Genomic DNA, 19,837 nt, shown 5'->3' on the forward strand with positions numbered 1-19,837 from the left:
ACAAGAGTAGACTCAAGAACAGTTCTATAAGCAGAAATAACTTTCCATAATGACACAGTAAAAACATAAAATTACTGAGACCTTTCGTTGCTCCTATTATGCTCACTCTATCTTGACGTAATTCCTACATGTTATAAAATAACTTTTATGAGAGCCCTGGACAGGTAGCTTAGAGAGTCATCTGTAAAAACCAAGCTTGCAGGTTCGATCCCCGTTCAGGACACATGGTGGAAGCAACCAGTGAATGCACAACAAAGTGGACCAAATGAATGTTTCTCTGTGTGTGTGTCTAACTCAATCAAAATAAATAAACAAATAAAAAATAAAAATTAAAAGGAACTATACAAGAAAAAGGAACTTAAGATAGATGAGTCAGAATAGTTGACACTCTAGTATCTTGGATAGGAAAATTAAATAGCTTTTAAGACTTTCTTTGCAGGAAGTATTCATTTTAGTCTGATTTAGAGTGAACTGTCTTTTGTAATAAGTTAGGTTACTGTGGTTAATGTTATTTTTCTCTCCTTTATTTTTTCTTGCTTGGAAAAACGTAGGCATTTCCGCCGGACCATGGAGGAGCTGGTACATGACCTGGTCTCAGCGTTGGAGGAGAGCTCGGAGCAAGCCCGGGGCGGCTTTGCAGAGGTGGGGGACCATGCGCGCATCCTGTCCTGCCCCCTGAAGCGCCAAGCACGGAAAAGGCGAGGGAGGAAGCGGAGGTCGCACAACGTCCACCACCCCTGGGAGGCCGGGCACTGCCTGAGCGAAGGCTCCGATTCCAGTTTAGAAGAACCAAGCAAGGACTACCGGGAGAACCATAACAGTAACAAGAAGGACCACAGTGACTCAGACGACCAGATACTGGTGGCAAAGCGCAGGCCCTCGTCTGCCTTGAATACCAGCGTTCGTGGGAAGCGGCCCCTGTGGCACGAGGCAGACTTCGCGGCGGACAGCCTGGGCAACAGCAGGACCCTGCGCCGCAGGAGGAAGGTGAAGCGTATGGCCCTGGACCTGCCGCACGACCTCTCCAGCAAACGGGCCATGACCCAGCCCCCCGAGGGTTGTCGGGACCAGGACATGCACCATGACAAAGCTTGCCAGTACCAAGAGTTTACCAAAAACAAAGTCAAGAAGAGGAAACTGAGGATCATTAGACAGGGACCCAAAATCCAAGATGAAGGAGTGGTTTTAGAGAGTGAAGAGCTAAGCCAGCCCGGCAAGGACAAGATGGACTATGAAGAGCAGAAGGTCTCCGACGAGCTCATGAGTGACAGGTGACTTTTCTCTTTCCTAAATATATAGATAAATGTCTACATATGTAGTTTTGTGGCTGAACGTGTTTTGTGTTTTAATCAATTCTATTTAATAGCACTATTCTATTAGTGCCATTACTGTGTTACCATGGTCATATTTTCTTATAATTTATAATGTTTAGCACAAAGCAGAACTGTTTATTTGATTTCTACAAAGTCTTTTGATTGTGCAGACTGACTTAATTTTTCAGCTATGAAGAGATGGGAAAAGATGTGCATTTGAATAATGGCAAATCTGTCACCCTTAGAGTTCAGTTTATAATTATATATTTAATTATAGACTTTTAGTATTTGGTTCTCTTTAGTTTCACAATTTGTAAGTTTATTGTGATTACTGAGAATCAAAAGTTGATACCACTTCAAACATGTGTGGCTGAATACTTGAAGTCTGTCTTGTCCCTTACAAATTGTAAAACCCAGTTCGCAGCCTAGAACACCTGGTGTTGTCATTAGATAAATGAGAAAAGCAGAGGTCCTTTGAAAGTTAGCGCGACCTACCCATGCTGAAAAGCAGGTACGCCGCAAAGATGAGTACTACTTTAACAGCATCAGAGGGGTAAGTGTTGTTGTTTTGTTTTTTTTTTTGCATGGAGCTTATGCTACTTACAGGAAATGGGAAACTGAGCACTTCATCCTTTCAAGTGTGTCCTTAAAACCAAATCAGAACTCTGATGCAGAGAACACATCCCTTAAAAATGGTCTGGGAGAGAGTACTTGATTTTTAATTTGTAGGGCTGGCATTTTAATCGTATGGATTGTTAGCTATTGAATACACACACACACACACACACACAATTTGTTTTTGCTAGTAAATATGACTATGATTGCAGTTATGAGCAGGACCTGGTAAAATTTTATAGAATGGCCCTTTTGTTAGAGGTGGTTTACTATTCACACAATTTTTCTACAGAAGTAAAAATTATCTAAGATGGTGTTTCAGGAGGGCTTTGGAAAGTTGACAGTATCTGCTTCCTTCCAAGAAAGCTGTCGTTTCCCTGCCAGACCGAGAACTCTTTGTGTGCCCCTTGTGTTAGCGTTGGGACGCTCTTGCTCACTTTGTGGGCGGAGGGTGTGGCTGCGAAGATGAGTATTCACTTTGGAATTACTCATCGATTACCTGCTTTCTGGATTGATTGTGCCAGCCCCTCTTTTTATTGATGTCTGCTTTTTACTGACAGACATCTCTCCTGGAAGAGAAGTGAGATGAAACTCCCTTTATTTCTTTTTATTGTGAAAAGCACTTGGATGTCTAAGATCTGATCGGGCTACCCAGCCATCACCTTGTCCAGATACCGCTTTCCATAGGGGACGTCCTCACTCTTAAATAAATTAAAACACTTTTTTTCCCTCTCATTTTAAAGCTACCTATATAACTAATTTTTCTTGTTACTAATTTAAAAGTTGGCTGCATATTCCTAAAGACTGCTAAATATTTAAGGTATTTTCCCAAGTTAAGTTTTTTGAGACTACTTTCAAAGCTCTTCAACCATAAAAAGCGATATATGTCTTTGGAACTGATTTATAAACAAGACTTGAACTACTTCACTCCATGTGCATGATGTAACAAAACTTGAGTCACTGTGGGTTGACTCTTCATCTGGTACCAAGACTAATGATGGGACAGACCCTGCTTTCTGCAGCTTCATAAGCTGACAAGCAGTGGGGACAGAGAGTGTTCTCAGTGGAAGGCGTGGTGAGGCAGGCCTCCTGGCAGTGCTGTGAGTTAAAGCAGCACTGGGCCTCTGGGATACTGATGGAGTGGAGAGGGCCAAGGGGAGTGGCCTTCCTGGGTAGAGGGAACAGTGGTCACATGGTCAGGTGTGGGTGGTGAGGCACGTGTCTGGTGTCCGAGCAAGTCCATGTGGTTCACTCTTCCTAGAATAGAAAGTGGGGTGAGGCCACAGCAGTAAGCAGGTCTGTAAGGCCTCCAGGGCTAAGGGAGATGGTTTGAATTTCCTCACATCCATAATGGGGAGTTGGTGGAGAAACTCAGTGAGATTTGCATGTTATCATTTAGAGATATGTGTTATCAAGGTAACAAATGATCCTGACAACTGTGAACTTTGTGCAGCCTTCACTGACCTCCAGCCAGCAGTACGTGGGAGGTGAATTGTGGCAGTGATAGCAGGGAATGACTGTCAGAGCTGGAATCCTGGGAGGCAGCCAGAGTGTGTCGGAAGGATGAAGGGGAAAGAGGACTCTCCAGACATCCAGGTTTCAAGAAGAGGAAACCCAGGAAATGAACAGATTGGGGCAGGAGGGTGGGATTAGTATCCATATGTTAATTCCACAAACCTTCCTGTAATATCTCAGCATACTGTGTAATAAAAGTCATACTAAAAAAAGTGGGAAGAGGTGTCCTTGCAGCTAAGCCGTAATAGCCAACCAGATGCTGAAAATGAAAAGTGTCCCTTCCATTGAAGTTCCTGTTCTGACTTAACTGGACATGTCAACAGCTGCAGGATATGCTGGGACCATCTAGCTAGACGCTGTGAGGTGGCCTGGAAATAGGAAACAATGTTTAAAACTCATGTCAAAAAGATCTAAGAGCTGGTCTTAGAGGATTCTGATTCCCTGGTATCTCTGACAAGAGTTGGCAGGCAGGGAGGGGTGGGAGAGGTGAGGGGGATACCACTAGGAGAGAAAAGATAAAAGCACCAGAGATGGGGAGGGAAAGAATTGAGGTGGGGGTCCACCCATAGGGAGCCTTGAAATCTAAACCAAATGCAACTAGAGTGCAGAAGGCATTTCAGATCTTCAGTGGAAGAACAGTAAGACTATTTAGATCTATAGAAAAGTTGCAGAGATAGTGCAAAGCTCCTGTATACCCTGTTTCCATAGACCCCACACCCAGTTTTCCCTGTTATTAATACCGGACGTGACTGTGGCTCATTTGTCAGAATTAATGAGCCAAAGTTGGCACATTATTAAGGAAAGTTAATACTTTATTAGAATTTCTTTTGTTTTCATTTAATGTCCTTTTTCTGTTACAGGATCCCATCCAGGATATCACAATATTTTTAGTGAACCCGGTTGTTATGTAGACTGTATTAGAGGGGGAAACTGAACTCAAGAGAGATTAGAAGACCATTGCACCATACATAAATAAATAGCAGCTAGATTCACAGTCCTTTCTCTGCAAATCTGAATTCTGAAAGCTGTGAAAAAACTAATTAATTTGTGGCCAGGCCTAACTTGACCCATATTTAATGTTCATATTCATTCATCCAATTGAAAAAAATCTATTCATGTGTTTGATTCTGGAATGCTACCCCAGACCCATCTTAGGCATTGTAGAACATAACCTTTCGAAAATTAGAAGAATTCTGAATTTTAAATAAATTTTGATTCAAGGGATGTAGTTAAAGAATAGTGAGCCTGGGTTTGTACACTGAGGCCCTGCTTTATTAGGGTTGCATTGATGGGGCAGACAGGAAAGCACTAGTCAGTCACAGATGAGAAACTCAGTAGTAGTTTGGACAGCTCAACAACAAAAAGATAACGTTTGTTTCCATACTCCAGCATCACTATATACCGGACGTATGTGTTTGTATATAAGAAAGTATGCATTTGATGCTCTTAGTAGTATTTTCTCATTAACTATCACTTGAGCAGTGTAGAGAGCTTTGTACATTCGCTTAATTTGAAAAAAGTTGGAGGCAAAGGAACTAAATCAGAGTTCCCTGAAAAAATGTGTCACTTAAACCCCTATAGTTGTTATCAATTTATTTTAAAACCTAAACAAAATGAGATATTTTATGTTCAGAAAATGTATATGGATTTAGATGTCATCTACAATTTTAATCCTAAAGTCTCAGTTTAAATATTTAAAATGGATTGGGATGCTCTTTTCAAAATAATTTGGATTACAGAGTTCTACATGTTAATGAAAAATAATAATATAAAAAATTCGCTGGGGCAATTTTCTGATAGGAAAATTAAGAATTATAATAAAGCACAAGTACATGAGAAATTTTAAACACCAATATTCTTTAGAGGCCAAAACTCTCATCATATGACTTGTGGGTTTTTAACGAACTATATTATCACTTAAGCATTGCTTTTATTAGAACGAATGGTGTGGTTTATTCATGTCATTTGAATATCTCTTTATTTTAATCTGTATGTTAATTTTGACTCATCATGATGTGGACATCAGTGGACGTAATGAGAACCTGTTATTTTTGCACACACCCTCCTTTCTGTTGGCAGTGTTCTTTTTTGCTCAGACTTTGATTTAAAGGATTGCTTACCATTAACCAACTTTTTTCTCCCTTGCCAAATGATAGAGCTGTTGTGAATCCTTCAAGAATGCCTTTCCTAGAATAGTTGCAAATGTGGTCCTGAAAAGTCATTCTTTGCCGGTCCTTATATGTACTTCACATGCTGCAGAGAGGCTTAGGCTGCCTTTGGTTGAGACCCCTCCCCCGTTTTGCTGAGCAGTGGTGCCTCAGCCCAGGCTGAAGCCTGTGGCCTGAGCTGGGAGCAGGAAGCCTTTAATGAGAGCAGGTAATAAAACGCATCAATTATGTCGGCACCTCCTTGCAATCCCATCTGGCTTACTGTCAGGGTCCCATTAGATTCCTGTGGTTTTATGTGCCAAAAATAATACGTTCAGTAGCAAATGGAACCAGGATGTTTGCAGTGTGATTAAAAAATATCATCTTATTTTCTTTCAGATCTTTGTCAGGCCTAAAGTTCCACCCCCCGAGTAGCCAGGTCATTTTAAAATTTTACAAGTGGGAGATCAATTGTTCTTTTGATCTTTTTATTTTACTGTATTTTTCTTTTCCCTTATTACAGCGATTCCAGCAGCCTCAGCAGCACTGACGCTGGTCTGTTTACCAATGATGAGGGAAGGCAAGGTACTGAAATGTAATTTTTTTCTCTCTTTGGGAAAATGTCTTTAATGTAAAGTTGCATTTATTATGAGTTATTAATTGTTGAGTTGACCAGTGCAGTCCATTTACCTTACACATACTCTTTAGTGAACGGGGGCTTAGTTCTCCAACGTGCTATGAAAGTGTCCTGTCTTCATGACCTGAAGTAATTGATTGTCTCCAAAAGCCAGTATGTGGAGCTAACACTATTAAGGAAGATCTTTCTTGAGGAAGTGAGTTTGCTTCCTTCAGTCTTTTCAGTTTTGTCTCTGAGCAAGCTCACGGACACGGATTCTTCTTCTCCACCTGCTTTCAAGTGGGTTTCCTTGGGGTGAAGCATTTATAAAGTTGGATTTACAAGTCATTAGTTATTTTCATTCAGCTGTGACATTTAGCCCTCCTACCCAGTTTCTGATTAGACTATTTTCATCAATTCAGTATTGTGAACTGTTAAACACGAATGTTTAACAGTTTTCCGTCTTTGAAATTTCCTGCAGCTTTTCATACTTGAGCATGGCATTGTTTCAAAACCACCTGTCCTGGAAGCTTGTATGAAAACCTCAATAAGAGGCAGCAGGTATCCCTGCAAGTACTTAATACTCATAAACGTTAGCTTCATTTCTCAGGAATCTTTAGAGGAAATTAGTAAATTCTTATTTATTTATTTATTTATTTTACTTTTTTACAGAGACAGAGGGATAGACAGGGACAGACAGACAGGAACGGAGAGATGAGAAGCATCAATCATTAGTTTTTCATTGCACGTTGTGACACCTTAGTTGTTCATTGATTGCTTTCTCATATGTGCCTTGACCGTGGGCCTTCAGCAGACTGAGTAACCTCTTGCTCGAGCCAGTGACCTTGGGTCCAAGCTGGTGAGCTTTTGCTCAAACCAGATTAGCCCGCGCTCAGGCTGGCGACCTTGGGGTCTCGAACCTGGATCCTTGTCATCCCAGTCCAACGCTCTATCCACTGCACCACCGCCTGGCCAGGCCGAAATTAGTAAATTCTAAGGGAAAGAGCAGAATTTATTATTTTTAAAATTTGTTATTAAATGGTCATGTTTTCTTATTTATAAACCATTTGTCCTGGATAAACAAGTACATAACTGTTTTAAAGGCCTTAGACTTTTTAAACTTGAGACTTGCTGAAAGGTGGCTGAAAGCTGGGGCTAACATATACCTAAATGCTGGTTAAAATACACATCTCCCCAAAGTTACATTACAAACGTTGACGTCAGTAATGAAATTAAGTGAAAAACATTTTTAAAAATATCATTTCGATAAGCCTTTTAATCTTTTAAAAAACACTGAGTGGCTTAGAATGAAAGGCTGGCATCTGTTGCTGGCTTTCTGTGTCTCACAGTGCCTGTGCTTTCTGTGTTTTCCTTTAAATTACTTTAACTTCACTTCCTGTTTAGTTCTTAAAACATTCCTATGAGATTTTTTTTTTTTTTTTTTAAAGAGGATGAACCTAGGCTAAAAGAGTTGAAGTAATTTCCCAATGTTAGAAAACACTAGAATTCTTATTGGTCTGTCTGACTTAAGAACACAAGTCCTTAATCTTTAGCTAATTGATTTCCCTGTTATGAAGAAGGTTGTACACCACATCAAAAATAAAATAACATTTTTTTATTATAATGCTTTCTTAATTGGAATTAAGATCTAGGGTAGTCACTTATAAGGGACTTCCTTTCTTTTTCTATGCTTGTACCTAATCTGTGAAATTTTAATATAAAAATCAGTAAAAGTACAGAAGGAGATATACACACAAAACAATATACAGATGATGTATTATAGAGCTGTATCCATGAAACCTGGGCAATTTTATTAACCAGTGTCACACCAATACAGTCAATAAAATAAAATTAATAAAAGCACTGATATTTATGTGTTTTAAATTGTGCTTTCTTTTAAATAAATCCACGAATTTTTATTAAATTCTATGAAGTAAATTTGTGATTTCGGTTTTCCAAATACTTTATGTTTTTTTGCTCCCTTATAATTTAAAATATAGCTGTTTCCCCTAAAATCCTTTTCAGTTGAAACTTAAGATTTCTTTTAGTTTGCATTTTAAAATATTTGTAGTGGGAGATTTTTGAAATGAGAAATCTCTTTTGTAAAAGGGAAAAAGTTTGTGGCAGTTGTGATGACCCTCTTCAAAACCAGAATTAGTAGTTTTCCTAAGAATCATGTATGCATATCAGATCATCTTCAAAAGGCTGTTCATCTCTTATTTTTCAAAGCCATCTGCCTTCTTTTGCTTTTTTTTCTCTTTTTACATCTCTTTATTATTCCTTAGTTTAAAAATACAAAATACTGTTGATTCACACCGTGGGCACATTTTAAACTGACTTTTCCATTGGTCATTAGTCCCTTGTTTTCCTAATGGGTGTTCTCAAAGGTACGGTGAAGAGTGTTCTGTCTTCGAAACCCCTTGGGATAGACCAGGATAGCTTCTTTGTAAACTCTGTGCCATTGTCACTTTCCATTTAAAATCAACTTCTTCACAGCCATTTCCTAATGAACTTAATCAGATTAATTTCATTTAGTCACATCTGTTCATGATTGTTTCCCCTTTTACACTCCATAGAAATCCTGGAATGAAGCTAATATATGCCATTATCAGCTGCAAAGACCAAGTTCCCCCGTTTTATACCTTTCATTCCCAGTAGGAGATGAAGGCTCGTTTTTCCTTAATGTGGGAAGGATCATAGCTTGAGTGAATTTCCCTACAGTTTAGCCAAAAGATGACCCGGTTTATTATTGTTTTTCACATTTTACATTCGTTCTAAAACATAACATTTTGTTTTTGTTGATGGTAGTTTTTGTTCCAGTGTTAAAAAAACAAAACATTTCTTTTTTTTTTTTTTTCTTTTCATTTTTCTGAAGCTGGAAACAGGGAGAGACAGTCAGACAGACTCCCGCATGCGCCCGACCGGGATCCACCCGGCACGCCCACCAGGGGCGATGCTCTGCCCATCCTGGGCGTCGCCATGTTGCGACCAGAGCCACTCTAGCGCCTGGGGCAGAGGCCACAGAGCCATCCCCAGCGCCCGGGCTATCTTTGCTCCAATGGAGCCTTGGCTGCGGGAGGGGAAGAGAGAGACAGAGAGGAAAGCGCGGCGGAGGGGTGGAGAAGCAAATGGGCGCTTCTCCTGTGTGCCCTGGCCGGAAATCGAACCCGGGTCCTCCGCATGCTAGGCCGACGCTCTACCGCTGAGCCAACCCGGCCAGGGCAACATTTCTTAATTGAAGCCGTGAGATAGAAGAAAAAGGTTTTTATGTTTGTCAGATAAAATACAGGTGCCCAATTAAATTTAAATTCTAGATAAATAACAATTTGTGTGTGTGTGTGTGTGTTAGTACGTCCCACACAGTATTTTGACACACTCAGACTAAAATTCTACACAAGTACTGTATACAGGGTGGGGCAGAAGGATATTTACAGTTGTTTGTACGAAAAATAATACAATAATTAATGAATGATAATACACGAATCAACTCTGTATTGCGTGTACCCACAACTGTAAATCTCCTTTCACCCCACCATGCATTTATATTAAAAATAATCGTTTGTCTGAAATTCTGATTTAATTGATGTCTTGTACTTTACCGTCTTTACCTGACCACTTTGTTGACCCGAGTCTTTGGGGGCTTTCTCTCGTGTCCCCACAGGTGATGACGAGCAGAGTGACTGGTTCTACGAGAAGGAGGCGGGGGGTGCTTGTGGCATCACTGGAGTCGTGCCCTGGTGGGAGAAGGAAGACCCGACTGAGCTGGACCACAGTGTCCCAGATCCCGTCTTTGAAAGTATCCTAACTGGTTCTTTCCCCCTTATGTCGCATCCCGGGAGAAGAGGTCAGTAGTGCATCCCGACGGGTGGGTATAGTGGGCTTGCGGCCGGTCTGGGACTAGCCATTGAGGAAGGAGGGCTAACGGGAAGGAAAGAACCCATATCTACATGTACCATGCTTTCAGATTAGAAAGGTTGACTTGCGTTTGTGCTGGGCCCATCAAAAGGAAAGAGAAGCCCTGATGCTTAAGTAAGCTATGGATGTGTGCTCACTGCCTTAGCGCCTTTCTGGGCATTGACTCTGGTCTTTTAAGAATGAGTTTTGCCTTTTCCCCACCACCATTCGACCTGTTCTCTCTCTCTTACTTTTGAATTCTGTAATTGCTAGGATCTTATTCTATGGGCCTGTGATCATAAAATCTCCTAAATTTGGTACGTTGCTTTTCTAGGTTTCCAAGCTCGACTTGGTCGTCTTCATGGAATGCCTTCCAAGAATATTAAAAAATCTGGAGGGACCCCAGCCACAATGGTAGGCATGCTTTCTCGTTTACTTTTTTGTCATGTTTGGAAATGTATTCATTTCTATGGAATAATAATTTTTAAAAAAAGCCACATCCTCATCCTTGATTCATATTCTAATGCCATACTTAAAAATAATCCATTTTTTTGTAGGCTACAAACTGGACCAGTGAGATTCCCCTATAAACCAAATCTTCCAATGCTAATAAATTAGTTACGTTTTGAACATCTGGGGAATGGCATTCGAGGGACCCTGGCTCCTGTCCTCTTCCCCAGGAGGAGTGTCACTGAAGTGAGAGCCCCTCTGATGGAAGGACGGGGCGGAGGACTGGTATTCTTCCTTTAGTCAGATGTGCACCTGGAGGGGGAGGCTTTCTAGGCATCTAGGTGGGCCCAGGGTGGGTAGAAACTACTGTACATTTTATATATTTTTCTATTTTATGCTTTTCTTTTTCCTACATCGAAACCACTTGTGTATATCACTTGCTTTGCCAAACTGCTAACAAAAAGCTAGACAATTTAAAAAGTCCAGATATCGCATAAGTATTCCTTCATGTTTATATTGTGACTAGTTAAGAATAAATTTTTACATGATCTGACTGTTGTAAATAAAACATGCGATGCACTGACATTGATGGTTCATTTTTAGAGAAATCTTATATAACCAGCATTATTTAAAATATTTGCATTTTACTCAGGGTATTTTAGCAAGGGCTATGATGAGTAGTAGGTAAGGTGGATCTTTTTTGCTAGAGTTTGTATTTTGTTTAAGTTTGCTTTCCATTTGGATATTCTGCTCTGTATTGCAAACTCATTGTATTTTATACTACAGTATTCATTGTACTGCAAACATCATCCTGGTTTTAAACTAGCCACCATGGTAACTGATCTAACTGATCTTTGCCGCTGAATCATTGACTATTTATTAACTTTTAAATGATGTGTTTTGTCTGATACCTGAAACCAATCAAAATGATCATTTTGACCTAGAGCTTATTGAAATCATGTGAAAACTGATACTTGGACAAATACTGTATGACTGAGTCACATTGTCATGTTTAAAAATGAGAGCCGCGGGCACATGCTCAGACTGACAGGCCAGGTGTCACTGTGTCAGAAATCCTCTCGTGGGCCTGTCTTCACCAAGCAAAGGGAAAATGTAACATTCCTATGGATAGGATATTTCAGACACTATACTACGTGCAGGCTATTTGAGTTTTTCAGAATGGTTACATTAAAATAATGGATATTTTTTATCAAGTTCCAATAATTGATGAAAACTGTGATTTAATACATGTATTTTTATATGATTGTATGGATTGTTAATTCAGCATTGAATGTCTAACTTAAATATGATGATTGGAAAAGAAACTTAAAGTTGGCATTTCCTCTACCCAAAGTTACTACAACCTGAAAGATTTCAGCAAAGGTATTACGCGGCAATGTGTGACATTTTAGATTGCTTGTCCCAACGGGAGAAATTAAAAATGACAAAGTACAACTTTGAGTCTCCTTACCTGTGCATATTTAAAGTGATATCTTAGAGGTACAATAATGTGGTGTTTCGTAATTGTAAGTAAGTCTTTTCTGTGCTATGTCCTTCGCAGTAAAAATTCATGATTTTTCTCCCCCAGAATTATATAAATGCTTTTATTTTGTATAATGACTGTCTTTTGGATCTGAACAAGTCACTTTAAAACCTTGGCCTATGAACTTTGCCTTACCAATCATGAATCTAGATGAACGCTATCTAGTTCTTGGTTCCGTTTTACCTATTTTTATTTTTGGTTCACTGCTTGCTTGAGCATCACTGGGATTTGTAGCCCATTTTCTAGGCTTATTGCAATCTCGCTGTGGTATTTTATAGAAGCTATTACAACTGATAGGCTGGCTTCATGGTATTGATGATACATGGCTCAACCATAGGAAAAGCGGTCTTTCCTTCTAAATTGTAAAAAGGTGATTAAGTTTCACTTGATGGAGATATACTATACATGTGTGTGTTTATCATGAAACCAGTGCACTGGGCCATAAACTGTATTCCTGGTCTACTTTTTTTGTATTCAGAATTTTACTGAAGACAATGCGTCTTTTTGGGTTTCCTTTCTCTGAACCCTGAATTGTCCTTCTTTGGGTTTTTTAAGTACTGTAATCTTTTTTTGTTTTCAATAAACTATCTGACTTGGGCAAGAAAGGTAAGAGATCCAGTTTGTGCTATTTTAAAATCCCTATGCCACGTGTTTTTGTTGTTGTTGTCCGTCTGTTTGCATTTTGAAAAATCTCGTTTTCAGAATCATAATCTCACAAAACACTCATCTTTTCACAGTCTGCGTGACACTCAGTGGTAAGAAATGAAATGTCATTCCTTCGATTTTCACATTGGAAAGGCAGGTTTTTAAGAGAGATTAATTTTTGGAGCAAAGGGCTACACAGGTAGCTAGCGGCAAGCTGTCATAGAGAATGGCGACAAAGGGCTCTCTGTCTCAAACAGCAGAGTGAAGACTGCACAACGCAATGATGAGCTCTGAAGGGGATGACAGGAGGAGAACCTTGTGCTGAAATATTAATGCAAATGTTGGGGGGTATGATTGGAATTTACATTATTCATCATAGTTCTCTTCTGCAAACACTGCGTTAGTGAATACTGGATTTGCTCCTAAGGGACAAAGAGAGACATGGTTAGGTTCCTGTGAGCCTCTGATCAAGACATTTTGATAAGTCGACCACTACATCATCCTGTCTCGTGTATGCGTGTTTTAAAACACCTTACTTAATATATGTTGTGGATTCATTAGCCTGGCCGGCACCCTGTACCTCACGCCTGAACAAGGCATACCTAACACTCGTGTTCTCTCCGGAAGGTTTGTTGCAGCCTTCCTGTGCCGAGGACACCAGACAGCACTCAGCACTGTGCGTGGAGGGCGTCTGAAACACAGAGTCCCCAACAGAAAGCACAAAGGTGTGGGAAAAGGTGATATGAAACAAATCACTAAAAGATCACTTGTTTGCAGTATCAGAGTGAGAACAGGCAGGCAGAGCGGTGCCTTATGGACCCCCGAAAGGAGCGGACACCTGGTCAGTGACTCAGTCTTCCCTGCTCTGCTCCTGTCCAGGAATGACCATGGAACACTACGAGTGTTGATTTGGGGTGACAAATACATTTTAGCCAGTATGCAAACCTGCAGAGGTGGAATGTGGAACTAGGGATGCGCATTGACTGTTTAGTTTTGTAGAGAGCCAAGTGGTTTTGTAGAACGTTGACAGGTTTTGTAGCCAGACTTTTGTGAATCTCCACTGTGGTTCTTCTTTTTACTTGTAATTACAATTTGAATCTTACTTTATTTTCTCATAAAGAGACAAGAATTACTTTGCAGAAGTGTTACCAGGATTGAGTGAGGTTATGTTTACATGGTGGGTTCAGCATCCCCTCTGTCAGAGGATGTATAAGAAGTAAATGACCATTACTGTTATTGTTAGATACATTAGACACAGAAGTTCAAGACTGAGAGGACACTTGTTTCATGGGTCAAAGTACAGAACTTCAGACTTTAAAATTTTTCTGTTCATAGTTTATGTGAAATATGACTCAATATTTAAAGTGCTTTATGTGGCAGCCTTTTCTTTCTATTTCTTTTATAACTCTTTCATATCTTTGTCCTTTGATATGACCTGTGAATAGTAATTTTGAATGAATTTTAGATCAACAGCTACTGCATTAAATCCCAAAAGTTAATTGCAAACTAAACAACTGTCCTAAACACTTCCTTCCTCCCAGCCCCAATTTTTAAGTTACTCATTAATAGAAAGATTCATTCTGTTTAGGAAGTTTGAGTCCACGGTTATCGTTTTATCCATGAAGGGTGAATGCAGAATTCCTGAGAATTTCATGTTGACAAGACTTAACCATTGATTGCTGTCCTTCTGTTCGAATAGAGACCCAGTTTATTGGGGCCCAACCAGTCTCTATTATTCAGCTCATGTAAGGGGAATTAAGCAGATGATAACTCCAAGGGGTATCCTGGGGCCATGGTCCAGAATTTGTACTCAAGTACAATACAGAACAATAATCTTTAGAATAGTGATCCACCCCAGAACCAGTTTGGAGAGGCTATATTTACAAAGTGACTCTGATTAAACTGATGTAATAATAGCATTTTAGTTAGCCAGGAATGGGATAACACACTCCTAGGCATCCTAATTAATCCATGCTTTCTGTAGGTGAGAGATTTTTTTATTATTATTATTTTTTTAACTGATGCTCTTTCAACAGGTGTTGCATTTATCTAAGCATTCAAGTTGATAAATCTCTTGAAATATCAGGAACTAAATGGGTCCATTTAAAATATATACCTGAAATCCAACATAGATATCATCATATAAGGGTTTTTGGATTCTATATAAAAATGTTATAGTTGTTTCTAGTTTTTCATATGGTTGTGATGAAGAAAAGGATGGTGGTGGTGATAGTTATTTTGTCAAAGAAAATGAACCTGATGTTTTATTTATACATGTTTATCAGGTTTAAATATCTGTGGAAAAATGTGATCATCAACCCTTTATCTAAATTGTCACGCTGTACAAGTAAGCATACTGTTTATATTCAATAATACAGTAGCTACATCTGTTCAGAATCTTTAGTTCATTGTATAAGAGAAAAAGGGATATTGTCTATTTTTTCTCCTTCTATGGAGTCACGGAAGGCCAGATTTCATGAATGGTATGTTGACAATGATAATGATTCTGTAATGATTTACTCTGTGTGTCTTGCTCAACCTGTATTTTATTGTTTCTTAGGATACTCAAGTAGGAATATTTAGTCTGATTTATAGCCTTTTACAGCAGAAGGGCCATTTTAAATGGATTTGGTTTAAATAAGGGAACTAGATAAGACATTTCTCTGGCAATTCTAAGATAAAGGAGAAATTTTATAACACAAAAATCTAAAATGGATTTTAAAAATACACACAGCATACATATATCTTCAACGGAATCTGACCACGTGCTAGCTAGTTATCTATTTTTTTTTCTATAGAATTCAATAACTACATGCTTAATTAGAATCCCCGGGAATTGGATTTTTTTGTGTCCTTAAAGCATTTTTGGATACCATTGCAGAATATAAGTATATATTCAGAATTTCTTGTAGTCTAAATATATATCATATTATATCATGTATACTCAATGCTATTACTATGTATGTTAATACTTCAGGTTTTTGTTTTTGTTTTTGTTTTTTAATTTTTCTGAAGTTGGAAACAGGGAGGCAGTCAGACAGACTCCCGCATGCGCCCGACCAGGATCCACCCGGCATGCCCACCAGGGGGTGATGCTCTGCCCATCCGGGGTGTTGCTCTGCTGCAACCAGGGCCATTCTAGTGCCTGAGGCAGAGGCCATGGAGCCATCCTCAGTGCCTGGGCGAACTTTGCTCCAATGGAGCCTTGGCTGCGGGAGGGGAAGAGAGAGACAGAGAAGAAGGAGAGGGGGAGGGGTGGAGAAGCAGATGGGCGCTTCTCCTGTGTGCCCTGGCCGGGAATCGAATCCGGGACTCCTGCCCTCCAGGCTGATGCTCTACCACTGAGCCAACCGGCCAGGGCTGAATACTTCAGTTTTTCTCTTACCTCAAAGGCACCTTGAAGATCCAGATTTCACTCTAGAAACAGTTTTTTCTAGCACTTATTTTGAAATAAAGTAGATTTTACATGATAGAAAAGTATTGCTTATTAGAATTATAATAAATATTCCTTTTACAAAAGACATTTTAATAGTCTCTTGTTTAAAATTCTCTTTGTTCTCATTTACAACTTTATAAATTGAACATCCACAATTGATATTTGAAAATATGACTCCAACAGTTTTTCATTGTTTCATTAAAAACAGTATCAATGTTAATATTGATATTTAGTTTTACCGAATTATACTTTATTAAAAGTGGAATAGATATATATATATGCAAATTTAAATAGTACAGATATATGGTAATATATTCATTTATTCATTCAACAAGTGTTTGAATGCTTATTTTGTTTCTAACATAGGCTAATTGAACATAACTCTTGTCTATACCAATTAGCTATGGTAAAATTGGTTAAAGTTGCAGTTTCCAAGAAACCTATCAACAACATTAAGTAAGGACTGACTGTATACATCAGGAGTCTGAGCTCTCTACCTATTCCTCCATTAGGTGGAATCCACAGTAGACTGCACCCTTATATTTTACTGGACCTGATGTTCTGATCCAATTTTGGTAGTATATATTTATTCAACTAATAATTTATTGAGCCTCTACCATATGCTAGACCCTATTCTGGGCCTTGGGGATTGCCACAGTGAACAGCAGACAAGGTTCCCTGGAGCTTATATTGAAGGGAGTAAAACTAAACTTATTGGTGGTGGTGATGGGGGCTGAGTATATGAATAAGAATGGCCGTGGAGAAAATGATGCAGGTGCTGAATATCCGCTTACTGTTCTCATTTTCCCCTTTACGTTTAAGCGTAATTCATGTGCTGAAATTAGCATTATAATATTGTACTAGTCATCCTGCTTCCGTGGCGACTTAAATAGTGTACAGGGCAACCAGTCTTTCTGTTAGTTTTTTTCTTTTTATTCAGTGAGAGGAGGAGAGGCAGAGAGATAGACTCCCATATGTGCCCTGAGCTCGTAGGATCCACCTGGCAAGCCCACTATGGGGGCGATGCTCTTCCCATTGAGGCACTGCTCTGTTGCTTAGCAACTGAGCTCTCCTTAGTGCCTGCGGCAGAGACCATGGAACCATCCTCAGCGCCCAGAGCCAGTCTGCTTCAATTTTGCTATGGCTGCAGGAGGGAAGGGTGAGAGAGAAACAGAGAGAAAGGGGGGATGGGTGGAGAAGCAGATGGGCACTTCTTCTGTGTGCCTTAACCAGGAATTGAACCCAGGACTTCCATATGCTAGGCCAAATGCTGTACCATTGAGTTAACCAGCCAGGGCCTGTTACATTTTTTAAATGTGTGAAATGCCATGCTTTTTTCCTTTTATTTTTTAACATTAGTATTTGCATGTAAATTCTTAGGTCCTTTATTAGTAAGGAAATGCCTCGTTTTAAGATTTTATTTTTTTGAGGAAATGATCCATGGACTTTTTAATCAGTCTGAGTTTCCAAACATTTGAGTTTTAAAGACAGTGAATTTCTAAACATTTGAGGTTTTAAAAAAATATTTCTAAGAATAAAGATGATGCTTATTATTTAAACATTTTTTTCTCTGTATCCTAATATATTTTAAAATATGTTCTAAAAAGTTTTTTGTTTTTTTTTTTTTAGAAATTAAGACTGCTGATTGGTAACCATGTGATTTACAGATTGAGACTGAAGATCCCTTTTTCTATTTGTGCCTTAAATGGGTGGTGACATTGATAGAGGCTCCGTTCTTTTTCTTTCTTTTTTTTCCTTTCCCCATCAACATAGAAATACTGAAATAGAAACAGAAATATTGCAAACATTTCACTTTCTTTGTGGCTTCCACTCTGGTTTCTGCCTTTTATGTTGCCGATAGAATTATTCTGATGGTCTATAAAACTCAGTTTTCTAATTTGCCTTCAGATATCTAATATCAGAAAAGTTCAAAATCAATGATGGGTAGAACACTTCCAAATAATATTTAACAATTGCTTTCTCTACCGAAGTCACCCGCAAATCCTCCAGCTGAAGGTCAGTTTGAACAACTGAGAATCACAATGAAGTCATAAACTAAAGGGGCTCCCTGTACTGTAGTTAACGAATGCCAGCCCTGTATCTGTTGCCTGCCGTGCAGGCAGGGGGGTTCTGAAAAACCAGAGGTACATGCCGACAGGTATTTATAAATATTTTAAGCCAATAAAATTTGTAAAGTTGTGGGGGTTTTTATTTTGTTTGTTGGTTTTGTCATTATTAAGTCACTGTTGTCTAAAATATTGGCCTGTACTTAGTGGCAGAATAAGGTAGATATCTGATGATTTCTTTGTATACCAAAGAACAGATGACTTCTTCTGTTAACAGTATATATAGGGAGGGAGGGATGGAGAGAGGGAGGGAGGAGATGGTAGAGAGAGGGAGGGACGGAGAGAGACTGCATCTTTCTTTTAGTCCAGTGGTAGTCAGCCTGGTCCCTACTGCCCACTAGTGGGCATTTCAGCTTTCATGGTGGGCGGCAGTGGAGCAACCAAAGTATAAATAAAAAGATAGATTTAACTATAGTAAGTTGTTTTATAAAGATTTATTCTGCCAAACTTAGCAAAAATCTGACATAAAGTACTTGGTAATTAATTATTATTATATGCTTTAACTTGCTGTAACTCTGCTTTATAAATTTTATAAAGTAAAGTTACTTTCCTACTTTATAAATCACCATTACTGTGGAACCAGCGAGCAGTGAGAAAATTTTACTACTATCATAGATACAAAAGTGGGCGGTAGGTATAAAAAGGTTGACTACCCCTGCTTTAGAACTTCTCATTTAAATGTGATCATTGGTGATAGTTCACCATTAGTGTTCCAGGTCAATACAGTTCTGAACTTGCAAGTAACAGTATTACTCTAGGAATATTTAACATAAGTGTGTATTGGGTCTTTTTGAGGTCTCTCAGATTTATATAGCTTTTGAAGTGTGTAGTCTAGAAATAGTCTTTGACAACTAAACGGTTTACTAGAGCTCATCTCATTCTGTGTCATTGACATGTATCTTTGATAGGCTCCTCTAATTTTTGGATCCACAAAAGATATTTTAAGGGAGTCTTTTCCATCATTTGGTTTGATGGGTGGATAAGCATATGCCACATTTGATTCAGAAACTCAATTAATTGTGTTTTCAGCCATCGATGTCTTGGTTCTGTTGTGCACACACATAATGAGGCTCTATGATGTCTTCATTGTGGACAGGGCTGGGAACACAAAATGAGTAAGATGTGTCTTTGACCTCCAGTATCTATCAGTTTGGTTAGGTGAAGGTAATGGGGAAAGGGAGAGAGAAAAAGAGAGGCAACATTTCTGATGTGGGTCTTCCTTTAGCTGTCCTGTGAGCCCCTTCTTTCCAACTTCATCTACCACTGGTGTAGTTGACTCATGAGCTTGCATTCCGATAGGATCTCCTCCCTGGTCTCTCTCTGCTGTGGTTCTCTTCGAATCCACATCACATGTGCCTCCAAGTAAACACCTCTAAAGCATGGTTATGCCCTAACCCCCAACTAGTTTCCCCACATTTATCATAAAGCTCGTGTGTGTCTCTTTCTGCCTTCACTGCTCACCTGCATCCTCTAGCACGCCACTCCTTTCCAGACCGCCGATGCTCTCAACACCCGCATCCCTCCTGCAGCGTCCTGT

General features: G+C 39.3%; 1 protein-coding gene across 3 annotated transcripts in view; it reads left to right on the forward strand.

The window, feature by feature from the left end:
• GPATCH2 (G-patch domain containing 2) overlaps window positions 1–19,837 on the forward strand; it is a 124,675-nt gene that overhangs the window by 7,396 nt on the left and 97,442 nt on the right. For 2 of the 3 annotated variants that reach the window (XM_066238112.1, XM_066238113.1), the window contains exons 2-5: window positions 552–1,271; window positions 6,114–6,175; window positions 9,868–10,050; window positions 10,435–10,514. In XM_066238112.1, the coding sequence (XP_066094209.1) occupies window positions 552–1,271; window positions 6,114–6,175; window positions 9,868–10,050; window positions 10,435–10,514 (1,045 nt within the window). Of the gene's footprint in view, window positions 1–551; window positions 1,272–6,113; window positions 6,176–9,867; window positions 10,051–10,434; window positions 10,515–10,657; window positions 12,691–19,837 lie in introns of those variants that run through there. The other variant, XM_066238114.1, reaches the window with a different exon arrangement.

The sequence above is a fragment of the Saccopteryx bilineata genome, chromosome 1 (genome assembly GCF_036850765.1).
Source record: "Saccopteryx bilineata isolate mSacBil1 chromosome 1, mSacBil1_pri_phased_curated, whole genome shotgun sequence".
In the NCBI taxonomy this organism is placed as follows: domain Eukaryota; kingdom Metazoa; phylum Chordata; class Mammalia; order Chiroptera; family Emballonuridae; genus Saccopteryx; species Saccopteryx bilineata.